The sequence below is a fragment of the Dreissena polymorpha genome, chromosome 15, assembly GCF_020536995.1.
Source record: "Dreissena polymorpha isolate Duluth1 chromosome 15, UMN_Dpol_1.0, whole genome shotgun sequence".
Classification (NCBI taxonomy): domain Eukaryota; kingdom Metazoa; phylum Mollusca; class Bivalvia; order Myida; family Dreissenidae; genus Dreissena; species Dreissena polymorpha.
The window spans coordinates 23,709,412-23,730,333 of NC_068369.1; the positions used below are offsets into that span (position 1 = coordinate 23,709,412).

Below are 20,922 nucleotides of genomic sequence, written 5' to 3' on the forward strand. Positions count from 1 at the left end.
TTTAAAAAAAATACATTTCTGTTGAAGCTTTGTTTTAATTTGATAGCGTTTATTCGCAAACGATATGTAATAAATAAATAATATATATATATATATATATATATATATATATATATATATATATATATATGAATTCACTGTTATATCTAGTTTGCCAATTCCCCAACTACGGCGCTGAGTGCTCTAAAATTTGTCAGTGCGGGGCTGGTTCCGATAGCTGCGACCCTGTACACGGATGCGTCTGTAAGACTGGCTGGTCGGGAACCGACTGTGACATCGACATAAACGAGTGCGACACGCCAAATAAATGCGTTCACTCAAATAAAGTGTGTACGAACACGGTCGGATCTTACACATGCACGTGTCGTGACGGGTTCGAAAATAGTACATGCGAAGGTTAGGAAATCGTACGTTCGTAACACGAAATGTGTTTTATCGATTATTGTTAGCTCTTATCTTCATTAAAGAGGAGTTTATTTATGTTCACAATGAACGTTTCATGACTGACCTATTTTAAGTGGCTCTTTTTAAATGATAATTAATGCACCACGTTTATTTTGGTATGTATGACAGGTCTGAGTTTTGTTCATTTGCAACATAAACGCAGTTAGATATTTAAAGTGATTATTATTTTTAAACATTCTTATATATTGTTTTTTTGTGTTATTTTAAACACAGTGATAAGTTAAACATATTTGTCATAGAATAAAAAAAATGCAGTTGACATAACCATCGGTGATAACATCTTTCAGACATCGACGAATGTCAGAGGCCAGCTCTGAACACGTGCAGTCAGAATTGTACCAACACGATTGGTGGTTTCATTTGCTCTTGTGCGGAAGGCTACATTTATAACGCGACCGACTCGACGCAGTGCGCAGGTAATGGGTATAGATGTTAAACAGAATATATGGCATACTAACTTAACCCATTTATGCCTAGCGTCTAGAAATAAAGGACTTGGAAAAAGCGTAGACCCAGATGAGACGCCGCATGATGCTTAATGTTTGCTTAAAGGAATTTTTATAAGCAATATATAAATATAGAAATACATATACCAGACATCTCTAATTTTGGAAATACATTGATCCAATTTAGAAGGATGGGAGAGTCCACTAGGTATTTATGGGTTAAGTTAATTGTCTGGCAACGATAAATTGATTTCATTGTTTTGTAAGCCTAAATGACTGGACTTTTTTTTTAAAGAAATGTCGACGAAACAGGTGCGAACATGTTTTCTGCATCTTCTAACACAAGTATCCGAACATTATATAATTGAGTTAGTGAGTAGCATAATTGCAAAGATGTGGTTACATGCTATGGAAACAATTCTTATCGGAAATGCCCACAAACAACGAAGATAATCGTTAATCGTGATTATCTTTGATTAAAAGTTTTGACATAAATGCTTTGTAAAGCATTACATCTGTTCCAGTTCGTTTATCATTCGAAATCCGATATGAAACTATACTTTGAGAATTAATTTTCTACTCAAGATTATGTTAACAATTTGATTAGATGAATCGACTAACATTTTTAGATATCGACGAGTGTGCAGCTGGCGTATCAGGGTGTACACATATTTGCTTCAACTACGCCGGTCGGTTCAGCTGCGACTGTTACTTTGGGTTCCAACTTCAGGACGACCGACAGACTTGCGTTTCAGGTACAGTTATAAAAAATAGAACTCAAATCACGTCTTACTTTTGTGCAGCTGAATCATGTGCACATGTGTTTGAATTTTCCATGACGCATCTGTACACAAACGACTCATACACCTGATTTTTGGTAATTAACCGATGCAATACACCGCATAACGCTAAATATAAAACAATATATGAGACGCGCTCTGTGAAAATGGGGTTTAATGCAATAGAGTAAAATGCGCAGGCTAATCAGAGACGACACTTTCCGCCTAAATTTGATTTTTCCTAAGAAGAGACTTTCTGTAAACGAAAAATACCATAAAAGCGCAAAGTGTCGTCCCTGATTAGCCTGTGCAGATTGAACAGGCTAACCTGGGACGAAACGTTACTTTCATGCAATAAACCCCTTTAATACAGAGCATTACCCATATAAATTAGTTACTGGGTGTGATCGTAAGGGTAAGGTCACTGCTATAAGTCAAAATACTGTAATGTTTGTTTGAAAAAATATAATGAAAGTTGACTTTTCAATTATTCTGAAGTCTTGTTCCAAATAAACTTTGCAGCAAATGACGTGTGCATGAAAGAGTTCCCAGACAACGGCTGCTCAAACATTTGTAGAGCGGACCTGCAAAACAAGACCTACAAGTGCCTATGTAACACCGGTTACAAGCTTGGTGCTGACAACAAAACGTGCATAGGTACGTATTGAGAGTACATTGATGATACAAATAAACGTTCGCTTGATCGTCGATGTTATATTTCTCGCGGACGCAACCATTTACGCATAATTTTGAAACTGAATGTTATGTAATTTTGAAATCTTTTGTTAGAGGGGTTAAACGCTTGAAATGTACCTTATTTTACAAACTTTGAAAGTGAATACTTTTTAACATAAATCAACAGACAAAGCAGCACCGTTGCATAATCAATATCAATTCGTTATACGGTTTAGGCGCTTGTGCATATTTGACATATTAAATACAGGAGTATTCAAACTTTAGAAACATACAGTTATATATGCCATTTTAATGTGTTCATACTGGTTACATTAACAAAAGCATGTGAATAAATGTTACAGATATAAACGAGTGTGAAGATTCGTTTTTGAACGAATGCTCACAGACGTGTGTAAATACACGTGGGGGTTATACGTGCGCGTGCAATACGGGCTTCAAACTAGCCAATGACCTACGCACTTGTGATGGTATGTATTCATGCATAAATTGTTTTCTTCCGTATAACTTATGTTTCAATCGGAATTGTTTAAAACGTTTACCTTTAGACACAATACACATATATTTGTATTAGTATTATTATAGTGAAATCAATTTTAATGTAAGTTATATATAATGATTTATACCACAAGTCATCCAATCAAGATTCACATAGTTTATTCCTTAGTCATCACATCACGTGTTATACTTACCTAATGGACCAAGTGCTTATAAATTGTCAACTCAATCCTTGACTGTTATCTAAAAATTGAATAGCATTGTCTGCATTTCAACCGTCGATGAACTGTCGTAAAATTACGCCGTCCACGTGTGTGCATACACCAGTCTTAATTTTGTAGAAAATGCATACACTGATGTTATACAGACCAAAGCTTTTTCAATTTTTTTTAAACATGAAATACCATATATGTACGCTGATATTTAATCCCTCTTATGGCCACACTGGTTTCAGGATATGTTTGAGATATGTCCAACGGTATATCATTGAACTGCGCAAAACTCAATTCTAGTTGCCTTAATGACGAATAAAAAGCAAAGTTGTTACAATGCCACAAAACATCGACCTCATTCGGCAATAATGAAAAGCAGTGCGATCTTTAATACTTGTGTTTTAATTTGCATACGAAGTTGATGCATCTGGAACTGAAAAACGGTCCCGTTACCGGATTATCTTGTCACAATAGAGCGATCACGTAGAAATGAAATCAGCTGTAATTATGTATCTTTATGTAAACTTCAAACGCTAGCCATAAGTTAAACATATAAGTCTCAAAAGACGGGAAATCTTCATTTCAGTCTGCGACCCTTTCCACTATGGCGACAACTGCACTACCTTGTGTGGCTGCGATGTGGGAGCCGAGAGGTGTGACAGCGTGAAAGGATGCGTGTGCAAGCAGGGCTGGATCGGCGCCAAGTGCAACATAGATGAAAATGAGTGCGCTGATCCAAACAGATGTCCGGGTAGTAACACAATGTGCACCAATCTACCCGGCTCTTACCAGTGTGGCTGCATGACGGGTTATACAAAAGAGGGTGCAGACTGCGTTGGTACGAGGATGTATCATATGTTTAAACATCGAATAGATGTTTACTTTCATAAATCTGTGTTTGCGTATAATTTGTTGAACAACGAAAATGTATTTTTAAAAATCACAAAGATTATTAATTGTGTCGTTATAGATATAGACGAATGCTTGGAGTCCAACAATTGTGAGCAGATTTGCACGAACACAGTGGGTAGCTACAAGTGCAGCTGTAATCCAGGTTACGTGCAAAATGACAAAGAGTGCACAGGTATCCATTATTACAATATATATTTCACATAATCTAAGTTTACTTTGGTAAAGTTTTACGCCTTTTTTAAGCAGCATGATTTGTTGGTCAAACATAAATTGAATACATTCTCAATCCCTGATATTTTTTTGCACTTACAGACATTGATGAGTGCACGAACGGACAGTCTGGTTGCGCCCAGGTGTGCACAAACACCGACGGGCGCTTCCGTTGCTCATGTAACGAGTTTTACCTGCTTGCCGACGACAAAAAGGCGTGTTTACGTGAGTATTGCCATTTGTTAGCGAACAAATTTAAATGAACAACAAACTTAATATGCCTATTCATAAATTTATTACGTGTATCTATAATTATTGTCACGTGATGCTAATAAGCATTGATTTGTTTCATAAATAGTAACGGTTCTTAGAGGCATGCTAATTAACAATGAATGTGGTAAATGGTTATTAAAGATAAAACTTGTTATAAACGTTCGATTTTGTTCATTACTATGCTATTACCATCAGGCGCTTGAAGACATTCAAATAATTTAGTGGTATTTACGGCGCGGCTGTTTGCATATTAATTTAACTTAGTATCGTTCTTTTAACAGCGCAAGAAAAGTGTTCTACCCCAAACCTATGCACAAACGGAGTTTGTGCGATGATAAATGCCACAGAAACATGCACGTGCAATGCAGGCTTTCAGTTCAAGGCAGGAAACATAACCGTGTGCGAAGGTATGAGAATATCTATGATATACTCTAACGCTCACTGTAATGGTCATTGAAAGTACATGGAGATGAGTATTTCAAGATCTTTGTTATAAATGAACGTTAATACATATATACATATGCATAGAATGAAGATTTAATATGTTGTTGACAAAAAATACTTCGTACTGTGTATATGTTCATTTTAAATTGTCTAAAATACGTATTTAAGACAATTTTAAGTGAATATGTAGACATGTAGGTAAGAATGGTAACAAACAAGAACCTCTTAAAGAATTTGTCAAAGTTATATATTTGGTTTATGTTTTTTAAATTGAGGGATAGTTTTATAAAATGTGCCATGACATTTTTGCAGATATTAAAGAATGTGCAAAGAATCCGAACCCCTGCTCGCAATCATGCTTCGAGACAGAGGGCAGCTATGAATGCGCGTGTAACCAGACAGGCTACCAGCTGGCTGAGGACAAGACAACTTGCATAAGTAAGCATTTCACCATCGCGATGATTTAGCTGCTGAACAGAATCGCCCCAAATAAAAGAAACATCCTTTTTTAGATAATGAGACGTGCTATGCGAAAAGGGGGTTTAATGCATGTGCGTAAATCAGAGACGACACTTCCCGCTTTTATGATATTTTTTGCTTCAAGAACGTCTCTTCTTAGCACAAATCAAGTTTAGGCAGAAAGTGTCGTCCCTAATTTGCCTGTGCAGACTGCAAAGGCCAATCTGGCCCCGTGTTCACAAAACTGTTTTTGCAATCGAAAATCGATGTAGCTTGTCATTGAAAATGGATTTCCATTGTAGTTGATAAGCAAAAATGAAAATCGATGTCAGTTAAAATCGATTTTCGATTGCAAAAATGTTTTGTGAACACGCGACCAGGACTACACTAAACGCACATGCATTAAACCCCCTTTTCACAGAGCACGGCCATTAATATATTGTTTACACTTTAATACAACTTAAATGACATCTTAAATTATATAACTTCCCATCAAATCAGAATTTTCTATCTATTACTTTAAGAACCCATCAAATATGTTGTGTGTTTCGGATCCAGCTAATTGCTATTACAGTTATAATATACGGTTTATTGTTTCTAGTATTATAGTATAAACATTTAAACTCCAGAATCATACCAACCACCGGAGACATTCTTATGAACATCCGCTTTTAAAGGCAACTGACCATTTTCTTATACCGTAAATCACAATACATCTTTAACAAACGAAACATATTATATAAGCTGTGGTCACCGCATTTGAACGTTGAATGCAAATAAACGAGGTACTAAAGCGATTGAAAAAAAAAGCATAACACAACTCACACTTAGCCTATTATGAATTACAAAACGCACAAGTGTAAACATTATTTAGACAATACTAGAGCCGATTATAGACTTCCGGCCCAGCTCTGCCGTGTGTTATCGTTTATATTACATATCATACTATTTTGGTCCTTCCCTAAAATTTATGCAGAACCATCTCAGCTTTCCGTACTTGTATTTTCATTGGAGTATATAAATATAATAAACAAAATTCGACGAACTTTTTTGTCTTGTTATTTTGTTTAACCAATGGACAATTTTGAGAGTTTTGGGAGGTGGGTAGCAGCTGGGGGGAGGGGGGGGGGGTGTTGTAGCTAATGCCGAGTGCCTGTGGATGTAATGACAACAATTCGGACGTGGATGGTTTTTATTTAACAGTTAAACTTTTTTTAGGCATCAAACGTTTCCAAAACGTATATGGGATTTTGTGTTTGACATGCATAATTGGGAGTTTCGATAGAAGTAAAATTATTGTAATCGCTTCGACATTCAATTTCGTAAATCGTGTTTTTGTTTACAGTGTTTAGCATTCGATGTAATCGTTTAACAAGTGTGACTTAAAATCAATAAAGGTAAACGGATGGAATAACAGAAAATAGAATTACAAATCTGTGTTATGTTATTATTATAAGAACCGGATTTAAGTTGTCATCGAGATACGTGTGTCTTTTAGAGGCATCAATTTAATGTACAGATGAGTTTCAGTTTCAATCGATATTTGTGTTTTCCAAATCGTGTGGTACGTCTCATTATAATTATGTTCGATGTTTTCGTTCAGTTGTGGCTTAATTTTATTGATCACCGTTAGCTAAGGCTGAATGTGGACGCAATTTTGTTCAGTTTAAGCCGCGCGATCCCATTCTTTTCCGATATGAAAAATCGGCGCGGCTCAGCGCGCTGATATAATTTATATTGGCGTCGCCAGATACGAATATCGGCCCGCTCGCGGCGGCATTTTGTTACTATTTATATTAACGATATGTGATATATTACGTGCTACCACTTTCAGTAAACTAATCGTTGTTTTTCCGACCACTTAGACTGCTCCGCTGGGAAATTCGGTCAAAACTGCACACAGACCTGCGTTTGCGTAGAAGCTAACACTGAGTCATGTGCACGTGATACTGGTACATGTACGTGTAAGGCAGGCTGGATAGGGACCAGGTGCGAAGATGACAAAAACGAGTGTAGCACAAACCCTTGTACCGCGAATTCCACGTGCCAAAACACGAATGGGTCATACGTTTGCGACTGCAATTCTGGCTACATTAAATCTGCAGACGGAACATGTCAAGGTAAACTTTAAGATATTAAGATAAAGAAACAAGAATATGTGGGATCGTGTTTCTTTAATAAACGATGCATTGTGCAGGCTACTCAAATGTATAAGATTCGTTAATAGTTAACATTTCCAATGTAATTACGTAGGTCAAGTATGTCGGAATGTGATTTTGTATTACCTTTGTTGACTTTTGAACCTTATTATTGTGTACTATACATATAGTTTTAATTTTACAAAATAAAAATAGCAAAGACACTACGAAGCTGAACTTAAATTTAGTTTTGAAGCGTCGGTTATATCTACATGTTTTACATGTTACCAATTTGCAGTTTGCCGGTCCTGGCAATATGGAGCCAGATGTGCGAGTGACTGTGAGTGTGACACTAACAACTCGCTTAGTTGCTCAAACACCAATGGCACATGTATGTGTAAAAACGGATGGCGAGGAGACAACTGCACCACGAACGTCAATGAATGCGAAGCTAATACAACCATTTGTAATGACTCTTTGAAGACTTGCAAGGATGAGCTGGGGTCTTATACATGCAACTGTCTTTATGGGTACACATTGCTAGACGGCGTATGTACAGGTAAGTTGTACACATAACTATTTTCACTCATATATTTTATTATGCTTGTTAATTAAGTTATTAGATGTGGGTTTTTTGGAGGTACGTTGTGTGATATTTCGGATTTGAATGAAAGAGATTAACACTTGTAGTACATGAACCGATATAATTCGCGTACCTTATATTTCAAATATGCGATTTCGGAACCTGGTCGCGTTGCTTAAATACAACCATTTATTATCATTCCAAAAAGATAGGTAGCTGTTAAACAGCTTTTTGTTTCCTAAAACAAATGCGTACCGACTGGTCAATCATGAATGAAATGCAATTGCAATCTGCAAAGTTTTTATACTCCCAGCCTCTACAGATACCTTGAGGAATATGGCGATTGTCTTGCGCGTTCGATATTTCGTCTATACGAGATTCACTTAAATTGACACAGTTCTTATACCATAAATGTTGCTCCAAAACAGCTTAGAAACTTGAATGGATTATGTCTTTGAACAGTATTATAATACCCAAAACACCTAACATCATTTTGACCTTAATAGTGACCTTGCGGCCTTATTTTTTTACCCAGATTTGGACTATTTCATGAAGTTCAAATGGGTCATTAACCCAAAAATGACGCGTTTCGTCTAACATCAATACTGCTTGCTACGAATCTTCGATATTTACATATATTTCATCTGCGGAAACTTAACACACCGACCTACCTGATTTCATTTGAACTTGGCATTGACATTCCTTTGAACTAAGACTTATTTAAATGGGCCAAGAAATCTATGCTGACAAGGCTTCCACCGGCATATGTGTTTATGGAACGATATGATGACCCGTTCAATGGAGGATAGATAAATAGCAAATATAATATGAACAAAGCACTTACTTTTTTTATATAATTTTCTATATATGCTTATAATAATTTGACTAAACTGATTTTAATAAATCAAACTTATTTGTAAATGCCATTATCAACGTTGTAGTTTGGTTTCAATTTGCAGATATAGACGAGTGTTTGGAAGGTACAGATAACTGCACTCAGATGTGTAACAATACGGTTGGGGGATTTGAATGTGGATGTAACCCTGGCTTCAGCGGCTCTGGAAATAATTGCGTTGGTATGTGTTATCATATTATACAATTAAACCATAGATTGTGATACTCATATATACGTTTGAAAGTTTGAATTGCATAATTGAGCCATGTGTGCGGTTAATTATCATTCTTAATAGTTTCGAGAATATTATTTAATTTATACTAAAATATATTTGAAAGATATTTAAATTGAATGACAAAACAATGTTTCGGGCGTATTAGAAGCTTCCGATTATATACTCTGTCAACAAAGCTTATAATAACATGTCCCATGTCTTGAATCAGCTTGTGCGGATGGCAAATGGGGTGTACAGTGTAACAGGAGTTGTGGATGCGTAGCGAGCAACACACAAATATGTGACAAGGCCACCGGTTGCACATGCAAGACTGGATGGCAGGGAACCACGTGTAGTGAAGATCGAGATGAATGCACAGAAGGGACTCACACCTGTCGGCAATATTCCACGTGTTTCAATAATAACGGATCATTCACCTGTCCATGCAGTTTCGGATATACTGATGTTTCCAATGTATGCACAGGTAAGCAGGCGGCATAATTATATGACATGCAAAATCCCCATCATAAATAAGGTTTGTATATGCTTCACGAACGTTTATATAAATAGGTAATTTAGTATTGTATCAAAAAGCAAATTCAATTTGATCGACCGTTGTATATTACATAGCTGAAAATATCTTTTAGTCTTTTAGTATTTAAAACATGGTTTACTTATTAATCAACATGAATGCATTTTTTATTTTAGCATGCAGTAACAATAAATATGGAGACGGTTGTAACACGCCGTGTAACTGCACAGCCACCAACACGCTAACACCAACGCAGTCATGCAATAACGTTAACGGGACGTGCATGTGCACATCCCAATGGCAAGGACCGACGTGTATCACTGATGTTGACGAATGCCAGCTCGGAACTCACAATTGTAACGCCAACCTCAAAAAGTTCTGTCACAATACTAACGGAGGGTTTGAATGCTCCTGTCTGACAGGCTTTAAGGAAGGAGCTAGCGGAGAATGCGTGGCGGAAGGTAGGGAACCTGTGAATTATTTTAATGATTTTTCAAAGATTATATTATGATACCGATAATAAATATGAGAGTGAAGAAGATGGTACTATATTTATTTTGAGTCTGTCTGTCTTGATACGCATTTGCCTTTGTCAAACTTGGGACTGTTTGGGTGTATTACTATACACAATTTTGTGATTACGTCACACGTATTTTTAAACTGGATTTTTTTGTTTTTGTTTTAGGCACCATGACCACAACATTACCCCAAAGTGGTAAGTATTCACCTGTTTTGCCTATAGCAACATTTAGTCCAGAACATGACAATTTATACATATTTCAATAACTCAATATAAATGTGAGACACAGCTATTTTATTTAAATATTTACTACACTACACGTATGCGTAAAATTACCGCTAATTGTATACACTGTACTTGCAGAATAGTTTTATTCGAAGCACACAATATTGTTGGAGACATTCCGACTCGCATTTTTGTCCTTTTGTCCATAAATATGAAAAGATAAAAACCGTTTTTCTACTTATGCAGAAAACGCTGTCGTAATTTCCGTCAGGATTAATATTGCCGAATCTAAAGTCAAAAATTTGAACTTTTCTGTGAAGGCGACGTTCGATGAGTGGGCAACCAAATTGTCTAAAATGGTAAGTGTAATGGTTTGATTGGTAAAGTTATAGTTTTGCATGTATATTTTGTTCTTAGGTACGATTCATTTTATGGTCAAAAAATAGATACGACGTTGTCCAAGGACTGCGGAATATTGATACTGGTTATGTGTAATTAGAAATAGGTTAAAACAGATTGTTTTAAAAAAGTTGCTACTAAGCATTATTCTCCAACTATTATTGTATTTGTAATCATGAGCGCTTCAAACCGTCTTATAAACCAGCCTTAAGTTGGCTTATTTTTCTGTTTTGTACGCACGTTATAACGCGCTTAATTCAGTTGCGCTTATTTTTTCAGATTTTTGCTTACTTTTGGAACCTTATGGGGAGCAAACTAAAGCAGGTGACAATTCACAGTATAAAAATGTAAGTTCCTTGTTATATTGAACATATACAATGATTTATAAAACGGAAAAACGTTTTGGACACAACTGTAATTGTATGTATTCTCCGCCTCTGTATTATTTTTCATTCGTAAATCGAAGTTTAGAATAAATGGCAGAACATGCGCTTTTTGGTTAAAGCAAAATGAATAAATAACATCAGCATATAAATTACTACAATACTACTCAAACAGAGGCAAAATATCGATTAATTTAGTCACAGAAATAACACAATATAAGTAAATAAAAATTGATTCTACTTTTTATCGACTTTATTGATGCATTACACATATCTTCTTTAATGTATTATCAGCGGTAGTTTGGATGTGAACGCATCACTTTGATCTACTGTATGTATGCATAACACATATTATCAATAATGTATAATCAGCGGTATCTTGGATGTGATCGCATCAATTTGATTTACTGCGTGTATACATTACGCATATTTTCTATAATGAAAAATCAGTGGTTGCTTGGATGTGAACGCATCCCTTTGATCTACTGCGTGAATGCATTACACGTATTTTTCTATAATGTAGTATCAGTGGTAGCTTGGATGTGAACGCATCCCTTTGATATACTGATGGCATGCATTACACTTATTTTTCTATAATGAAGTGTCAGTGGTTGCTTGGTGTGAACGCATCTCTTTGATCTACTGCGTGTATGCATTACACATATTTTTTATAGTGTAAAATCAGTGGTTGTTTGGATGTGAACGCACATCTTTGATCTGCTGCATGAATGCATTACACATATTGTTCTTTAATGTGTTATCAGTGGTAGCTTGGATGTGAACGCATCCCTTATAAAAGAAAAGAGCGAGGTGGCGTCACAAGTCTTCACACAAGCGTCACAAGACTTGATAAACGGTACACTGGCCTTGGACGGCGAGTCGTTACCGTCGAATCTCTACGCAATCAACGGGATACCCAGTAAGATTGCCTTCACATCCTACAAATTGTGGAATAATGTTATAATGTTTCAGAAGCGCCATTGTAAGCTCCCCTGAGCACGAAGTATTCAAGGTGAGCTATTGTAATCACCCTATATTCGGCTCTCTCGTCGTACTGTTTGCGGTGTGCGTCATCAACCTTAAGCTGGTTACCACTTCAGAAACACCAAATATGTTATCAAATATTGATGAAACTTCTCATGAAAATTAATCCGGAACAAATCTCAGCCCAGTTTAAATCGTGGTCATCTGCATCAAAAACTGGCTGACCAGGTCAAATCGCATACAACCCTTCTTGAGACCACATTTATGGATCAACCTTGATGAAACTTGGTAACAAAACTAGGTTAGACATTATCTAGACTGACTTTGAAGAACGTGGGATTACAAACATAGTTTCAAGCTCACCTCTTTAAATAACCATGATTCTTGTCTAATGTCCCAATTTACAACTCAATATTGAAGAACCTTTGCAATATTGATTGTCCTTACAATAATTATCTTGTTGTAATATGTGTTATCTGCTCCCAAAACCTAGGTCCACATTTCAGATCTTAGACAAAACACATATATAATTCAATCTCAATTATACCTGGGAAGAATTTTATCTTGACGATGTCTTGTGTGATTTTGAATCTGGGACACGTGCGTCGAACAATTCTATTTCAATAGGTCAAAATTGTATTATAACCTTGTTAGCGTTATAGGGGCTACATTTATAGCGCACTTATTACATTTATGAAATGTTTTCAACATGATAAACTTGATAATATCTAGGACGAGCTCGAATATGGTTTACTTGTACCCCAAGACTGGGTCACTTGATAAAAGTTTAGGAAAAAAACTTGTAGTCACTCAATAGACGACATGTACGACTCTACCGTGATTAAGCTTGGTTAGAATGTTTAACTTGACAATATAAAAACAGTATTCGAATCTTGGTCGCGTGTGATAAACTCTATTTTACTTGGTAAAATCTAAGAAAAAAAATGTTTATATTATAAATGTTTATCTTTACAATATCTAAGTCGTGTTCGGATATGGGTCACGTGCGTTCAACATCTAGGTCACTAGGTCAACTAAAAAATGAACAGTGCTTCCTCGTTGGATGTCACATTTGTGATCAATCTTGTTTAAACTTGTCCTTTCTGAGTCTTTGTCGGATTGTTTATCTTGATAATATCAAGGTCATGTATATAACTGGAGTGTTAGGGATCGAAACCATGTCACGCGGTCAAGATTTCGACAATTTGTGTACCTTAAAGTCACTTGATTTTTATATGTTCTTCTTATTGAAGCCAGTGTTTATAGTGAATCATACAAAGCGACACAAAATTCTGGAAGCATTCTTTTCGACTTGATAAGGTTACTAGCCATGCTGGTAATTAGGTAATCTTTTCGTGATATGCTTTCCTAGCTGACCTCCATTTTTTTCCTTTCGTCATGTACGAATAGAGTTTCATAGACAACGAGATCTTTGGCAGTAGGTGGTCTTTCTAAGATTTCTTCCAGAACGAGATAGCAAATCGTTTGTGAAATTTGTATTTGCTTCTTTTTGAAAACCTTGGGCAAACTACCATGTGTCCATTTTCAGTTGATACGAAAAAAACTGCGTATGAACAAACGTGTGCTATCTACCTGAGTGATCGTGGCCAGTGCGATAACAACTACGCATGCGTGGTGGTCGATGAAAGGCCTTCCTGCGAGTGAGTTGCATTATTTGCTGTTGAACAAACTGCAAACACCGCGCACGTTCAATTAAGTTGTGGATAATGCGTATTCACTTAACCCATTGTAAACCGTGAGTTGGTTAATTGAGCGAGTACAAAAAGTGAGAAAATTGTGTTAGTTCTATATGACATATTCGGTGCATATCTTGTGTATGCATGTCTTATGAAAATCTCTTTAACTGGAGAATGCCAGAACATCATGGCATCATCATATCAGCATATAAAGACATACACTATATCTATATGTATACCCAATTGTGTCAGATTCAATTTTCATTAAGTATTATCCATATAACAATAGTTTATTCTAACTTCTCGCTAAAGCTGATACCCAAAACATAACACTTCGGATGGCGTTACATAGTCACGTATTATGCCATGAATCAATCAAAATCAGTTATGTTTGGTAAAGTGAAGAGAACCTTAAGTCTAAGCATGTAATAATGTGTTCGCTTTAAGATCTGTCAAGAAGGATGACGATTTAGGACTGGTGCTTGGTCTTGGAATTGGCATTCCGCTGGGTCTGATCGCCTGTCTGGCTGCAGCCGTTATCATCATTTATGCATTAAGAAACCGACGCAGGAAGCAATCAACTGATAACGAAAGGTACACAAATGCAGTTCGACTATACATGCAAACAAAGTTAATACCAACTTTGCTGCAAGATTCGTGTTGTATTTCTTATTGCACAATCATTTATAAATAAACGCATAAAAAACGTCTAGCATGATTATATTTTATGAAAACATGAAATAGTCGATAATGCAAGTTTAAAAAAGACTTAAAGCAAAATTATATTGGCTATGAAAGCACAAATATATAAACCTTTGTTATATTCCTGATTTTCATTTAAGGGACTCGATCAACAATGGCTTCTTCACACGCGGAATACCGGTTAAAATAGATACATGGGGCCGACACGACCCTTCGTATAAGCAGCAAAGCCGCCAATGGGACTCCTCGTCCTCCTCCAACTTCTCTGACGACTACCGGTCGAGTCGACTTTATAAGGGCATTGAATATCCGGCATATAGGGGCATTGACTATCCGGCACAGGATCGATATGGTATGAGGCGAAAACGTTTGAGCTCTGTGAACGAAGTATCTAAACCCATGTTGAAATAATACTTCAATCACACGTTATATCGTAGCGTTTTACCGATGAGAGTATTCGGATTATACATGCGATTAAAACGATTTTTATTTTGTGTAAATTGACTGCTGAAGCAAGTCTTACCTTTCGGCAATGTCAGTGTTCATTTTAAATGGTTCGGTAGAGTTTATTTCAGCTGTTAATGAAGCTGCATTTATGAAAACATATCAAGATTAAATTTACTTTCTTTGAAAGATTTCCACCATGGTAAATGGCGCCTCAATTAACATTTAAATACAATAGGCAAAAAATATGAACCAATCATGTTCTTTTTATGTAAAACAATCCCTCATACATTGAACGAAGGACATTCAAAACAGGGCATTGTATTGCAAAACCGGGAAACTTTAAATACCCTTTACATTTAGACTAGAGTTCCTTTCCCCAAGGTTTATAAACCCAATGCAGACATGATATCAAAATATTTATACATATCATTAATGTATTAAATCAAATACCATTAAAACACGATTTAATTGTAGAGGGCTTAACTCTTGTTGCAATTAATGACCAGACACATGAAGAAACCAACGATTGACAAACTATTCAGATGAATAAAAACACACACTTTCGATATTTATTGTAACAAGTAGCGAAGGTATTCGCAGTATGCAGTTTGAAATACATTTAGTTTTGAAAAAAAAAGGTCAAATGTAAATTGCATTTAGCGAGATAGTAAGATTGTAAATTTCCGAAGATCGATATAGAATGTCAGTAACCAGTATATAACTTCCAGGCCATGGCATTTTGTTCTTACTTTAACAAACGTAGCTTTGCTTAGATACATTCGTAAATTAAACACGAGGACGTGAGGTAATTACTTGATACTACACTTGTTTAATGTTTTTCATTCAGGAAATATACAAGGATACCAAACCACATCTTCAAATATGAAAATATGGCATCATTTTTTAATTATTTTAATGTATCAGGGACGATATTTATTGTAAGGTAGCGAAATTGTTCGCAGTATGCAGTTTGAAATACATTTAGTTTTGAAAAAAGAAGGTAAAAGTAAATTACATTTAGCGAGATAGTAAGATTGTAAATTTCCGAAGATCGATATAGAATGTCAGTAACATGTATATAACTTCCAAGCCATGGCATTGTTGAGTTTATTTGTGTATGAACATTTGTTGTGTTGCTTTAATTCACCAGAATCTTTCTCGAACATTATCATATATTATCAACACAGGTACGAAGTTTCTCGTGTATGTCATTTTCATGTACATATTTTGGGCAAAAAGTGAAAGGCACTAAGAAATTGCAGCACTTACAAAACATTCGAATTGATGACTTTGCACGATGTTTGTTGTATATCCATATTCTTGATAATCATTGTCCTTTTAATTCAAATGCGTTTTAATGGAGGCAGTTACGGACTGTGTAATGAATTGTGTTTATTTACTTTTTTCTCTGCTGTGCAGTATATCCAAAACGACAAACGATATATGGTAACAAACTATCACGATATATGGTAACAAACTATCACTATATATGGTAACAAACTATCACGATATATGGTAACAAACTTTCACGATATATGGTAACAAACTATCACGATATATGGTAACAAACTATCACGATATATGGTACAAACTATCACGATATATGGTAACAAACTATCACGCTATCATGTATTTTGTTCTCTAGTTAAGAATTTTGGGATGTCGTACTTTACTTTTATTTTTCAAACGATTCGATTATTTCCAGTATACGATAATCAACAGCAGCCTTCAAACTTCTCGTGGGACTTCATATACAAATACATATCTCCGGACGATTCAGTAAGTAGCATAACGTGTCATAAAGTGTGTTTTTAACTTTTTATACTTCATTTTCCTTTAGTTTAATCCCATATACTTATCAAAATTTAAGTGTAATGTTTAGTTTAACGTGCGATAACGTTTATATGTTTTACTCGGCAATTTATATGTTGCTATGTGCGATTAGTTCATATCGTATGCAAGTTTCGTGGCAAAATAATTATTGTCGACTTCGCTCTGGATTCGATATTTACCACACCCATATTGCATTATAAATGCCTTTGATATTATTATAGTGTACATGTGAAGATATCTCGTAGTTGACACACACAAAATGATAATTGCAAAATGTCAGCCCGATATTTCGTTATGTATTATTTTATTATGTTTGACGTATACATTGCTAGTTGTATTGATATTCGAACACGAATTATGCATATGTCAGATTTCAAAGTGAAATACTTATTTCATAAACGGTATATTCATGTATATCTTATATCTTAAACTAATTGTTTATTATTGTATTGATTATGGTTAATATAATAATGTCATAATTTTGACCAGAAGTAACAATTGACACTATTTTTTTTATCTCTTTTAATTCTGTTTTTTTTTCCATTTGCTTTCAGTATCGCATTCAGCGACCAGTGACCGAAAGAAGGCCAAACCCTATATTCGAGGTACATGTTTGCATATTTAGTCTATTAATAAAGTATATACATCGGGTCTCTTTAGATTTCATGTTCCGCTTTCAGCAAAATAATTGTTATTGCTTAATAGTATACACGTATCTTGTCGCCTCTTTGTTGTCAAAGATTGTTTTGCGACAATTTTAATCCATTAGATTCTTTTTTAAAGCGAGTCGGTATTCGGCTATTTAAGCTAGTAGAGCGCATTTCGCATAACTTGAATGTATGTTTTGCGACGATTTCAATGTCATTCGAACCCCCATTACTGTCATAAGTATGTGTACATAAAAACTAATACTCAAAACTCTTACCCAATAACATGATAAAGATCTAATCAGGTTGGAAAAGCGTATTATTTACTCATGCTTTGGTATCGATGAATTTTCGATATCTGATATGGTTTGTTTATTGTTTGTTCGAGATGTTTCCTGTGATTTAATGTATGACTTACATGTTCTTACTCTCAAATTGTACTCGTGTTTCCAGGGCACAAACATGTGAATGGATATGTAAGTATCTACGAAACAGTTTATATGTTAATATCAATACGTTTTTCCGTCTCCTTCATCAATAATTCAACAAGTTAAATTGTAGACGTTTTCTATTTACGTTCAAGTTTTATACACACTTATATTCATTCGTTTTACCGTTATTTCTTTTAAAGCTGCCGATGAACCTGTTTGCAATTAATTAAGTTTTGATGCGAACTTATTATTAATTCGGTTGTTTTGCTTATCTAAACCACTGAACGATTTATTTTATAAGTCAAAATATATCATTCAACAGTAAAATTATTAAAAAGCAAAATAAATACGTATAGGCACAGTGATTTTTCTCGAGTACCTACTTTATAAATACAATTATGTAAACATTTGTTTAACGGAACAAAGTTGTTGACATGTGTTATTTCCAGAGTATAAACTTAGCCAGTCAACATATATGCTGTCATGCATAACGTCTTCAAAAGAGCAGTCATCTCATCCATTCTTCCTTAATATCACAGAACAGAACAGAATAGTTTATTTGACTTAAGCATATACAGCTCATCGTCGTTAACATACATATACAATAACAGCATGCGTTACAATTAAATACAAAATATACATCATTCGAAAGAAGATCGATTAAACAAAGAATGAAATACAACATGTTTAAGTGAGAATGTCACATGGAAGACGTTAATACTGGGTGACCACATAATTTAAAAAGTTGTTTAATGCTTGCAACAAGTATTACATTATTATACGCTTAGTGGCTTTATGAAAGATATATAATATATAGCAAGTTTCAAGATTGTTTGTTGAAAAAAAACGGCAAAACGCCACTGACCATTGATAAACAAGTAAACACAGTATAGTCAAAGTGTATCAATGAATTACAAATACAATCAAGTAAATAAAATATTCTACAATGAAACATGTTCACATATATAAGACATTTTCTCGCATTTCAAAGCCTTTTAAACAAAACATGGCTAATTTTCTTAACACATTTTGCTTTGAACTATTAAGTAATTCGATAAATATCGTTTTGCTAATGATTTACAACTGTAGTTCCGGTGATACAATGACCATTTAAATGACCGTTGTGTAATTTGTTAATAGTTATCTCAATAAAAAGCTCGTGTGACTTTATTGTATCTGTTGTGGATATGACTCCATTTGTGTACATATCTTTCTCTCACACGGTGCTCCAAATACGAAATAGTTGTTTCTTATCTTAGATATAATCGAAATGTAAATAAAGCATTAGCTTGTTTTGGGTTATGTACGGTTGCACATGCTTCGGGTCGCACATGATTAATTAGAATTGATATATTGATTATTTTTACTGAAGAAAACATTTGATTGTTGAAATGATAAACCATTGTTTGATATTGTATAATTTCGAGTTTCGATATACGTGTACAATATCACACCAAGTACATCGGAATGATGGTATTTCATAAGATTGCCTTACAAATGACGCGAATCTTGATGTTCTTTTCTATAATCGACACAAGTCGCAATTTTAGATTGTTTAAATAATTATTTTTGTGTGGTCGCGACTAAGGTCTTCTCCGTTGTTGCAAATGGGAAGAACATAGTTAATATATGTCGATAATTTGAAATTAACGAATATGAAAACATAAACCATATACATAATATCAATATTAAAGGTATATTTAATTGCTTTAAAAGATTGGCTTTATGGAACCGTAGAGTTGATATTCGATATTTTGTTTTACGAACATCTGTTTAAATGTGTTTTTCTTTCACCAGATTCTCTTGTATGAATATGACATATACATATATTAATATATGCTATTGAATATAATAAACAATCAGTTAAACATGTGTTTATTATAGAATTTTACCCATATTCATATTGTGTCAAGAATATACTTTATGTTTGTTTGATGTTGCATCAACCTGTAATCAAAGTTAAATTTAACTGTTACTATTATTTGTTTATATTGAATATAGGTTATATATATTTATATAGATTTGTTTTGATGTAATGCTTATTTATATTAATCATAATATACCTTACTTAATTTGACATAATATTATATTAATAAAAGTGGGCAACATACGTCATCTTAGATATTTTGTGTTGATATATTACGGAATAATATCCTTCCATGACATACTGTCATGTTCAAAACAAAACCTATTCCTGGAAGTCAACTATACTGGATATACTGAAATAAGGTTGTTCGTAATGCCTGCCTTTCGTCCTTATGTCCAGCTGGAAGTTGGATTTCATGGCCGTTGCACATTTGAAAACTGTCGGCTTAAAATGCCACAGGTAGGTTGATTTCGATTCGGAGGAGAGATTTAGTCGTTTATTTCATAAACTTGTTTGTACTCGGAATGTACTTAACACTTATATTTATAATTTTAAATAAGAGGTCGCAATACTACAATGAATCGTGTATCCGTCTTGCAACCGAGATGTTCCCGCTATATCACCACTTGGAGAGTGTTTTCCAGACAAGGAACCGAGCGCGTATTCTTCCTTGCTATTGCTCTAAAATTAAAATAAAGTTTAAAAATACAGATATATTACAAACGTTGAACTAACTCAATCCAGTTGGTTTGTTTCTCTTACATCAAAGGTATTCACCAGATCCGATGTAAACAAATGTCTAAAAGAAAGATTTAAATATTACTGTAAACTAATTAAACACCTTAATGTATTTATAAAGCAGAATATTCAAATGGGCAAAGAAAAAATCAGACACATGTATTCTTTCCGATTGTATCAATAACAATTGCTGTAAAAAACGAATTAAAGCTAAAGGAAGGGAACATATATCTCCCCTGAGCATAAAATTATCGTTAACGCAGAGGCGAAAAAGCAAACAGTCTACTGAATCAGAC

At 34.8% G+C, this 20,922-nt stretch overlaps 1 protein-coding gene across 1 annotated transcript; it reads left to right on the forward strand.

The window, feature by feature from the left end:
- Positions 1 to 767: 767 nt before the first annotated feature.
- LOC127859615 (fibrillin-2-like) lies at positions 768 to 19,914 on the forward strand. The gene is made up of 25 exons (XM_052397117.1): positions 768 to 881; positions 1,541 to 1,666; positions 2,213 to 2,347; positions 2,728 to 2,853; positions 3,680 to 3,931; positions 4,064 to 4,177; positions 4,318 to 4,440; positions 4,770 to 4,895; positions 5,245 to 5,370; positions 7,257 to 7,511; positions 7,828 to 8,088; positions 9,072 to 9,188; positions 9,451 to 9,705; positions 9,930 to 10,214; positions 10,439 to 10,468; positions 10,745 to 10,857; positions 11,177 to 11,244; positions 12,045 to 12,199; positions 13,814 to 13,925; positions 14,409 to 14,555; positions 14,804 to 15,015; positions 16,816 to 16,889; positions 17,498 to 17,548; positions 18,044 to 18,066; positions 18,471 to 19,914. Exons 3-24 carry the CDS (start codon positions 2,227 to 2,229, stop codon positions 18,056 to 18,058), a joined length of 3,138 nt encoding a protein of 1,045 aa, XP_052253077.1. The 5' UTR covers positions 768 to 881; positions 1,541 to 1,666; positions 2,213 to 2,226; the 3' UTR covers positions 18,059 to 18,066; positions 18,471 to 19,914.
- Positions 19,915 to 20,922: the final 1,008 nt, after the last annotated feature.